The sequence below is a fragment of the Ascidia mentula genome, chromosome 3 (assembly GCF_947561715.1).
Source record: "Ascidia mentula chromosome 3, kaAscMent1.1, whole genome shotgun sequence".
NCBI classification, from domain to species: Eukaryota; Metazoa; Chordata; class Ascidiacea; order Phlebobranchia; family Ascidiidae; genus Ascidia; species Ascidia mentula.
Genome location: NC_138568.1, coordinates 20,384,213 through 20,395,038, shown reverse-complemented (window position 1 = coordinate 20,395,038; position 10,826 = coordinate 20,384,213). Strand labels below are relative to the sequence as shown.

Here is a 10,826-nt window from a genome sequence, read left to right as displayed (position 1 = left end):
GTGTTTGGTAACAATGCTCAATTTAAAAACAATGTGTTAAACAAGCGAACATTAATGAAACTTTTACTTATCACGGCAAATTATGCAAACAGATTGACGATTACGTTTATTTAAAATTTTGTAAAGTCAACGCAAACTGTGACACTTCTAAACGTATCACTTCTAAACGCCTGTGGTTTTAAAACTTTCTTATTTGACCCGACTTTATTATAAACTGTTCAAAATTTGTTATTTTAAAAAAAGTCAAATCCTGATAACATCGTCTATTGGTTGATCAACACTAATACAACGAATGTAGAGAACATATTTAAGTGCTTTCACCTCATGTAAGGACTGGTGAGGTTTTCAGAATAAGTGGGAAAAATGGCCGGTTTCTCATCACTTCCGTCTCTGCAATTGGTGTCAAAACCATCACAAAACCACCCAGCCCACACCTTCCTACCATCATTGCAAGTGAACTCTGCACAAAACACATGAACGTAAATCGAATTGAAATCCACCAAAATCTGGAAAACTAACCAATATATTAAATTAATTGAGAGTTTATGATTTGTTACAAAATACTTACTTTCGCCAGGTTTATACTGTGCTGAAGCAATTGTGATGAAGGAGAGCAGGATTCCAACCACCTTCAACCAATACCTGATAAAACCACCAAGAGTTTATATTTTGTAATGATATGTTTCTCTTACTCAGGGGAATGACGTCATCATGGATTTTAGTGGAGTTTTGCAAACTTTTCTGTCCAAGGAACACTGCAAGGTGATTTAAGTTAAGTGCGATCCGCCTAAATTTCAATGGCTTTTAGATAAACTGTCGTCACTTTTTTCTGTTTGTTTTTGTTGCCCAAAGGCTTAGAATAAATATTCAGTAGTTTTCGCCAAATCTCGACAGCTCACGGAACCATTCATATTTTTTGATCAAGCTTATTCAAAGGGTTTTATTGTCATTTTTTATAAACAAAAGTTTAATCTCCACACTGGTTAACTTCTGCCAATCCGTCGGGTTTCCAGCGCATACAAAGTTCCGGCAAATATTGTAAGCGACCGTTTATAACCAGATGTCAGATTGTGACCAGGCATAATTTTTGTGAGATATTAAGGAACCAAATTTCGTCATTGGCTCACAAAGACACCGTGCAAGTTAATAACACCTGTTAACTAGATCACAGACCAGACCGAGTTTAACCTCACTCTATAAACCGTAGCTCCAACCATGCTAAGACTTGCATAGAAATAACAAATTAAAATTTAAACGTCCACGCTTAGACATGGTAGTTATTTATGTTCATTTTTATCCCGCGCCAAAAATATGCCTATTTATTGTTTTTGTCGGACAAAAATGTGGCTATATTTCACAATGTTAAGAATTTAAATAGTTCACAAACCTTGCTCCCATTTTTAGTCTGTCGGACTCTTCCCTGATCTTTCTCAAATCCTCCCTCTGATCAACCAACGACTTCTGCAGCAACACAAAATGTTTTGAGTTGTTACAGTTTAAGAAATCCTCGCAAAATAATCAGAATTCAATAACTTTATCCGATATAATGTTTGTTGACGTGGATTCGTAACAACCAATCTACGCATACCTGTATAAGGTTGAAAAAGTTGTTGGCAAATAAGCTAGCCTAGATCACAGCAAAATATCCAACTCAAACGAAAAAAGTTTTCCTAGGGAAATACCAATATATCAATGTATATTGTTAAGTATGATGCCCAGTCTATATTCATGCAACCTTACTATTGTCCTTAGATTTGCTTTCGTACTAAACACAGCCAGCGATTAAATATAGACAGGCATTGTTACGCAAATAATATGGATATTCTGCATTGTTCCTTTTACCGTCCCTATTGTCCCAACACGAGACTGAGGCTAGGGCACAAGGGCCACACGGTCGGGCATTGCGCGGCTTCCAGACGATTGTCTTTCTACAAACTAATATCACGTGATGCAATATTCATTCACGGCGTAATTGTGTTTTGCTTACTTACGAACGCAACTCTGCCTCACTAATAAGAAACTTCTTACTTCAAGTAAATGGGACTGAACTTGGGGTCACAAGTCATGTTTGTTACCCTTCGGACTAAACTTGGACTTCGTCTGGGACAATTTGGATTTATTCCATCAATGGTTTCATCGACCCATGATATTTTGTGTTCATATTTGTTGTTCAACAGCGTAGTTAGCGCGAAAAATAAAAAAATGATGGGATTTGTAAATATTTAGTGATGCTGAAACTTAGCAACTTATATTATTTAGTTAAAAATGTAATCGTGCAAGATATTGTGTATATTTGATTTAACAAGTGGTTCCCAAAATGGGCGCAATCGTACGGGGGGCGCTGGAGACCAAATGGGCGATTGGGGGGCGCTAGGAAACAAATGAGCGCTTTGTGACAGGGCAAATTTTCTCTTATAGCGTAAGTCAGTGTTTCCCAACCGGTGGTACGTGTACAACTAGTAGTACGCGACCGCATTCCAGGTGGTGCGTGAGCATCTTTCCGTAATTTGCGGGTATAGTTCGAATTTAATAAATCGTAACTGATTTCAAAATTTCGGATAGTTCATCCCCTAGGTTACTTTGTAACATTCAATTAGGTGGTACACGACGAAATTGTTTTACCTCCACGTGGTACGCAACCACAAAATGGTTGGGAATCACTGGCCCAAATAATTCAGTCGAATCTTTGTATAATTTATGCTACTGCAAAAAGGGCCTTTCTCGCATTCTGAACTAGAAGTAAAAATGAGGATTTTCGGTGGTATGGTTTACTTGTTAACTAGAGTTTGGTATTCAAATATTAGAAATCAGACGAAATTGGTGTCATTCCACCAACCTCACCCATCGCATTAATTGACAAGCAACAAATAAATTCGTTATGTTTTTTGTCTGTTCTGTTGGGCGTTGTTAAATGACTAATGTGTTTGGGGGGCGGTACTGAAAAAAAGTTTGAGAAACACTGGATAAACAAATCGCTTGCAATGTCAATGAACACATGTTTAACTCAATGCACGCTGGTAAAAACCAATCAAATTGTTTGACGGCCATCGGATCCAATATTTTTTTTGATGAATACGAATATCTTTATGTGAAGCCCACCTCGCTCGTATACTAGAGTGCTGTAATATTTGCATGTTGAGACGCACGCATCAACTACTGACTCAAATTAGACAATTAAACGGATGTTTCAAGTTAATTTGCAATAGAGGCACAGCCAGGAAGTGGTCGAACGGGCCAAATTATTGAAATAACTTTCCATTATTTCTTTGATGATCTAAAACATAAGATTGTTAGATTCAAAACAATGTTTAATTACGGACGACGCTTGGAATATAGTTTCCAAATTTTCGGTCAAAATTAACCTGCGCGCCATTTGTTATTGATTTTCAGGTTGTAGTTCTGTGTGTTTGTTTGTATTTGTGGCTTTTTAATCCCAGTAGTGACTGTTTTTTTTTTATTTTAGTAGACTGGTTAGGGCTAAATAAAAAAAAACTTTTCAAATTTTTTTAACACTGTGTTGATTCAAGCATTTTTTGCAGTAATTAATAGAGATCAATAGTTGTTGTACATAGCCATCAGAAAATGTGAAACTGACTGGTCATGGCTTGGGTGTAATTTAGAACTCTTCGCCATTTGTTTATTATCTACATGTTGTTGGAAGTCACAGTTAAGATTGGTGAATCCCAACCTTTTGTGGTCATGCACCCCTGTTTTAAATTTGACGGAAGCTTTTCTGACAAACTAAATTGTATATTTGTTAAAATACCAGAATCACAAATATATTTGTAATTCAACAAAAAAAGTAAACAGAAACAAACAAAATTTTGCGGCAAATTTGTGTGTGCTTTTGTTCGTTTACAGACCGCCAAAATCGATCCCACATCCACCTTTGGGGTTCATGAGCAACATTTGAATTTTAAAGTTTTCCGTCAAATTTTTGCAAAAATTTTTTCGGTCATCGATAAATTTCTTCCTCTTAGGTCATTCAATATTTTCTTGTTCTTTATTGATTCATGGTGGCATGCTTTGAAACTTCCCTGGTATGCAGATATTTACTAAAAGAATTCATTTGTAACACAAAACTAATAAATTTAAATATATCTATTGTACTTGATAATTTAAATATATCTATTGTACGGTGACTGTAGACAAAAAAGGTTGGAGACAATATTTTTGTTTTGTTTTAGGTGAACAACTGTATGCAAAGAAGTAACTTTTTGTTATACTTTCGCAGCTTAAGTTGTAGCAAATATGTTTGCTTGCAAGCTGATTTTTTTTCAAATCTCCAACACCTAAAAATGCAAATGCGTTTTACAAGTAGGAAAGTTCCCATTAGTGGGAAATTATATGGTTGTTGGTGGGTAATTAGTGGGCACCAAATGTACGAAGGTAGTTGTTATGTTCTGTATCCATCTAAAAATGTCTAAAGTGTATAACAGATATAGCACAAATTTAATAATTAAATTCTACGTTAAAAATTTAAACACAAGTGGAAAAAAAGGATTCCCTTCACAAAAAAATGGGGAAATGAGAGAAAAAGGGTTAAGAACAACCACATTATAATGCTGATCGCCCAGATGAACCAAATCTTTATTTTATCTGAGAGTGGGCTAATTAGTGTACCTGGTGGAACCATTTTAGTGGCAAAAACCATTGCGAAGTGGGCAGGACTAATTTGTTCTTTGAAAGTGGCTTGCGACCATAATAAATGAACAAAGAAACACACATCAAATATTGCAAAACGTGATTCATGTGCGATTGCCAAAGTTACCAGCAAAACGCTAATTTACAATCAACGGTTTTCCTTAGGTATCCTATTGTGAAAAAATGCGTTTTTTTAGGTATTGTGATTTTCATGCAAGTTTCAATTCCTAACTACAATGTACATCAACAGATGACCAAAGGTCGAAATGCTTTGGGGCTGCTTGCTCTGAAATAATGTTTGTGAAACTGATGAAGTTAAGTAGCCTACCACAGGCAAAAATATTTTTTGAAGAATATACATACAAATTTATGTAATATGATATGTTTTATAATCACCTACAGTTTTTTCTATGTGAGTCAGTTTGCTATGTAGATGTAATCTTACTTTTTGTGTGGTGATTGGTTTTTGCTAGACAGGAGTCATTTCGATTTAGAATTTATTATCATACACCATAAAACTTACAATAATTTTAATATTTGAACACATTAAATGTTTTCATCAGAGATAGAATTCAAATGATATAAATTTGTGGAGATTGGTACAAAAATCTTGCTTCTTTCATCTGAGAATCCTGAAGATTGTCTGAAATATATTAGTTCTGTCATGTTCTGGCAAAATAGTATGTGATAATTTGGACATACAAATTTAGGCAAGGAAGACAGATTAAGTAGAGTTTTACTTCAAACTGCAACTTGCGAACTTGTGACATAATACCAAAATCTACTAATTTTGTTTGGTCACTCAGTTTATGGAGTGCATTGATACATATCCAACACATAAAAATGATCAAACCCTATTAAAATATTATATCAAGATGTAAGATACATGCAAAAATAGATTAGCAGCACATTTATAAATGTCTGAAGACGCGGAATAACTTCAAAATATAGTCTACTTACGGCAGACTACGTTATTTTGCCTTGAAATGTCTTTCTACAACAAACAAAGCGGTTTTAGCCATATTAGTACTCACAAACTGCGTCATGATTACGTCACAGTTAGATTACGTCAGCAGAGGCATGTTGAAACACACTTAACAACAAAAACAAATCTAAAGTGGCATACTTACGCTTTTTCATTCGATTTGCACAAGCCTTCAAAAAATTCTTCGGAAAAACATTTCAAAAAATTTCAAAAAAGGAAATGATTTATTTCTTATTTTTTTACCCATTCGAATCAGTATAATACTTATTTTAACATGCTGAAAATTCGTTTTGAAACTCCACCCAAGTTTTAAGAAATTCGAATTGTTTGCGAGTTTCCTATCTCTTCGTATGCAAAAAGTCGCATTTGATCTCCTGGAAATCATGCGTGACGGAGTTTCCCACAGACAATAAAACAAACAAAGAAAATAGGAGCCGTTGCACTACCATAAGAGCATACTATGCTTAAACGAGTGAACAACACCGCTGTATTGTTTGCCAAACTTCGGAGAACTAATAACATAACTTTTTTAAACATAGGAGGCGATTGAACAATACCGCCTGTGAGTCATATAGGGGTATTTTATGACGTGTTGATATTTTTTGACTCGCTGTGCCATGGACAAACATGATGGCGTATGACACAAATGTACCGCCTACATGTAAAGCCAGACAAAATCAACGTATGGGTGACAAGGTTCTTAAATCAAAACGTTACTTATTTAACCATGTTCTTTTGTACAAGAGTCAATAATTTTCTCATTGCTTATTTCAGGACAAAGTGCGCTATTTAATCCACGTATTCCTTAAACAAGAAACAAGAGTTGCTAACAGGCAGCCACGCTTGGCCGAAACAGACGGAAGTCCAACAAATATCGATACATCAACAATTCTGTCTCAGAAATTAGTCCACTGTGGATTGATGTTTCGCATCTTGAATGGCGTTGGACAGAAACCGTAGCAAAACTGCAAAAAGAAAAGTTATGAACAAAATGATGATTTCATTATTTATAAAGGAAGGTGCTGATATGGTGTGTGTAGTTCATGTTCTATGTGTCATCGGGTAAATCCTCGCGTCGGTCTTGAGGTTTTGCAGCATTAACATGATGTCAGAAGGTGGTCCATTGAGGGTTTTTGGTGTCTTTTTTATGAGATTACTACACAACTTTCGATATCGCCAACAACCGTGTTGGATTCGCAACATTGGCGCCGGTTTCAAAGTGATCAAGCCTAACATGAGCAGCAGTAACCACTTGAAAGGTTTGTCGTTGATACACAAATGAAAAGAAATATATAATCAAGTGTAAATAATAGATTTTCATTCCAAGTAATTTTTCTGCATCAAATAACTCCTACCATTACTATATTGTTAGAACGCTATTCTTTATCATAATACATTTTATATGAGGTCATAAAATACGAATATCTTTATCTGAAGCCCATCTCGTTCGTAATATTTGCATATTGGGATGCCCGCATTAATTACTGACTCAAATTTAGACATTTAAAGTCAGATGAAGAAAATATCCACGGGAGTTGGTGATAGAATCGCCCGGATTAAACAGTCTGTGAGTATTGTGTTGACTTCTTCCCTCCTAAAGGGTGTTTGAGAATTTGCGCAAAATTAAATTTTTACCTTGCCAGAGTTCCCGCTTCGTTTTCCCGCAGATTTTTATTTCAACACTCGGCCTCCCTCTTCAACGGCTTGACGACTGATTTCCTGCTCAGCGTTCAAATATTTCCATAATTATGACGATGAAACAATGGTTGCAATTTGCTTGACAGCTTCGTGCGCGGCGCTCCTCGCCTGCCAGTCTGGCAAATTTAATGTTGGCTTCTTGACAGGATAACCCTTATGGTTTTATCGGTGCCCATGACATTTATATTGATTGTTTATGTTCAAGTACTTTTGTGCAAAATTAACAAGATTCGGTCAACATTCGGGTTTGGATGAATATTAAAACATTCGGCGAATCCCGGACTTACAGATTACCCGAAAAACTATGTGAGATAAACATGATTACGGACAATTTTGCTGAACGTGGCCAAGTTTTGAAACTGTCAAAAAGTTTTGCTGCGCAGATAAAAGATCTGTGTGTGCAAGAAGAGGTAATGGTTTCATTCGATGTGTTTTCCTGTTCACCAACGTTCTGTTGATGTTGGCCGCGAACGTAGCAGCAGAAAGATTACGAAACGACTTAACATTGGAACAACGTTGCTCGTTGCTGTCACACATTGTAGATGTCTTCGTTTGGTCCTCGATGCCACCTACCTTTGTTTCAGAGGTGATCCTTTACGGGAATATGGCCTCCTCTCTCCGTTGCTGTTGCCAACTTCATGATGGTCGGTTGAACATTGGACAACGCTAGTCAGCCCTCCTCAGTTTTGGGGACGTTATGTTGATGACTCATTCGTTGCCATGCAACGGGATGACGTGCAGTCGCTACTCTCGCATCTCTGTTGAACCAAGTCCACAATGGAGTGCGAGCAAGGCAGTAGGTTGTCTTGTTTCGATGTTTTTGTTCGAAGAGAAGAGCGGGAAATCCTTTCCACAAGTGTATGCAACAAATTAACTCATTCCGACAGATATTTGTCGTTCGGCTCGGCGCACTCGATTGCCCACAGGCGCGAGTTTTTTTTACCACACTGAAGCTAAATCATTCATGAAAAATGACGTAAGGCGACAACAAGAGATGGGTTACATTGATGTAACGCAAACAATTATCCCCGCTTTTTTTCTCGAACGTAACCATGGCTTGTCGAGGAGGTGTGTTGAGGGCGAAACACGGGTGTAGTTGCTTAGCGATCAAAACTCAAACAGGTGAGGAATTCCTCAACAAACTTATGAAGTATAGTTGGAACTTGTACCTCATCAGAATCCACAAGTTTAAGAATACACACTTTTACCCTCTCAACACTGTGTTTATTGGTAACAACAACAAGTATCAGTAAATATGCGCAATCAGCAAACATTCAACAAAACGATTGAATTTTCGTGGAAGTTTAAATTAGCCGCGAACGAACCAGTTGATATTGAATGCCAAACAGTAATTGATCGTTAGAAAAATAACTTTAAACAAAAATCTTGCTGCTGAACATTTGATGCAATGCTAACGATAGAATGTGAATTGTGATGCGATTTACACAGAGAGTTTGTCCTGCCAAGAATTTTACGACATTTTTTTTTTGCAATAAAATATAATTATCAATGATATACAAAATACACAGGACGAGGTTTATGTACAAGGCGTGCGAGAGGGGGTTTTGAGGGGGTGTTTTAAACATTTTTTTGGTGATATTTGAAGGTAGCAGACTATATTTTCATGAGCCAATGGTTTGTATTCCATGAGTTGATTACATGGAATGTTTCCAACATCATATTTACAAGTAAACGTTGATCCAGAAACAAAACGTAGTATAGGGAAGTCAGTGGAAGCAAGGGGAATCACCGCATCATAGTTTTGTCCAAAATGATTCTACCCAAGTTGATGTCAAGCTTTCCAACACTCGCACATGATAAGAGTGTCCATGTGTTGGATGACGTGTGAACGTGGACGACGATTCCGATCAACTCAACACGTGACTCAAACCATGGTACGTAAAAGGAAGAACCACCACATACGACCAATAAACAAAACTAAGCAAACGGAGTGCGTACATCAACCAAAATTCACGTATTTTCGTTCTTTTGTTTGGGTCTGTCGTCAAAGATATTTGTTGCAGTAACTTTGCCATCACAAACTAAATATTATTCTACACATGGAAGGTACGCGTGACGTCAAAAAAATATTCGGTTCTATCCATTCGATGCCAGGAGAAATACACATTTGCACAAACTGATTGCAAGGTTTATTTACAGATCGGTTTCTGCTTTAACCACATGTAAGTTTTCTCGGTTAGCAACCACACCCACATTTTCCTGTTGCTCTTCCTGTGGTTGACGTCTGAAAACGGTACGCAGGCCATCCCGGACTCTATCATAAAGCAGTTTCGGTGCGTTGGAATAGATGAGGGGATTTAGAGAGCTGTTTATGGGAAGCAGGATGATTGCTGACACAGCGTACATCACTGGAGGTACAGGGACTCCACCGATGTTTACAAATGACATAATGGAAATTGGAACCCAGCAGAGAAAATCGGTAATTATCAGTCGGATGATTTTCTTTTGTATTTCTGCCGAAACAAACAGCATTAATAGTATAATATGTCTGTAAATACGAATGTGCTTACCTTTGTTTTGTCTTGCCGCCCTTCCACTTCTTAGTCTCTTGTTCACTTGCCTGGTACTGGCAGTTGACTTCTTGTAAATCCAAATATACGTAATTGCAACGAACATGAAGGCCAGGAAGTTAAGAGTAATAATAGCGATTGAATATCCCCATGCCTTGTCGTTGGTTGTTACATACAGTTTGCTGATGCAAACACTGCTGCTGCTGTAATATCTACACATAAACAATTTTGTGGATACAAAATTAAAATTTTGCATAATTAAAACACGAACCCCAAATATCCAGAAATATCAAATAGCTCAGTGTAATTGTAATCCTCAAGAATATCCATAAAATCCATCCAGGAATTAGCATCATTTACTCGCATGAGGGCAGTGTTGAGTTCTTGGGAATCATTGCTTGTGAAGTTGTGTTGGAAAGTTACAAATCGATCCATGAAGTTATTCATACCTGTATACGCAACGTTATAGTGTGATTCGAAACTGGTATCACAACCAACATCAACGACAATTTCTTACTAGAAAAGTCGACTGCAACATTGTCATAAAACGGATTCTCATTCATCCAAGCTTTGGTTTCAAACAAATGTTGAAGTTGAGTTGTGAGTGGAATAAAAGCAATTGTAAACGAGAATGACCAGGAGAAGATAATGGAAAGGATGACAGTTTTCAATTCCGGTTTCAAGGATGCATCGTGTGGCTGAAACAAAAGAGAACATTAACGTGTTTTCATTAAAAGCAATAAGTTTGCAAGCTGGGCGTTCCTTTCAATTCGAGGGACGGGGAATGTAGTTGTCAGTTCGAATCCCATCGGACTGAAATCTTTCTTTACCCACTTTCCGGAGATAAAAGATTTCCAAAGAGAAAGTTGTCATAAACTTTTGGAACGGCTCGGTACCGGTTCAACGAAGTTGGCAATAGCTGACTTAACAAAATACAATTGTTTCACTTACATTTTTCACAGCAAACA

The 10,826-nt window shown here is 37.0% G+C and overlaps 1 protein-coding gene across 1 annotated transcript; it reads right to left on the bottom strand.

Moving 5' to 3' along the window:
• Positions 1 to 317: 317 nt before the first annotated feature.
• LOC145895917 (uncharacterized) lies at positions 318 to 10,456 on the bottom strand. Its single transcript, XM_082984693.1, has 7 exons — positions 10,376 to 10,456; positions 10,130 to 10,307; positions 9,859 to 10,070; positions 9,542 to 9,801; positions 1,388 to 1,461; positions 569 to 642; positions 318 to 460 (listed from the first exon to the last, which is right to left on the bottom strand). Exons 1-7 carry the CDS (start codon positions 10,419 to 10,421, stop codon positions 318 to 320), a joined length of 987 nt encoding a protein of 328 aa, XP_082840819.1. The 5' UTR covers positions 10,422 to 10,456.
• Positions 10,457 to 10,826: the final 370 nt, after the last annotated feature.

Coding starts and splice junctions, on each gene's coding strand:
- LOC145895917 (XM_082984693.1), bottom strand. CDS start 10,421: ATGAATGAGAATCCGTTTTATGACAATGTTGCAGTCGACTTTTCTA. Junction 10,308..10,375: donor TGTTGCAGTCGACTTTTCTA/GTAAGAAATTGT, acceptor TTGCGTATACAG/GTATGAATAACTTCATGGAT. Junction 1,462..9,541: donor AGGAAGAGCAACAGGAAAAT/GTGGGTGTGGTT, acceptor GTGTTGCTGCAG/AAGTCGTTGGTTGATCAGAG.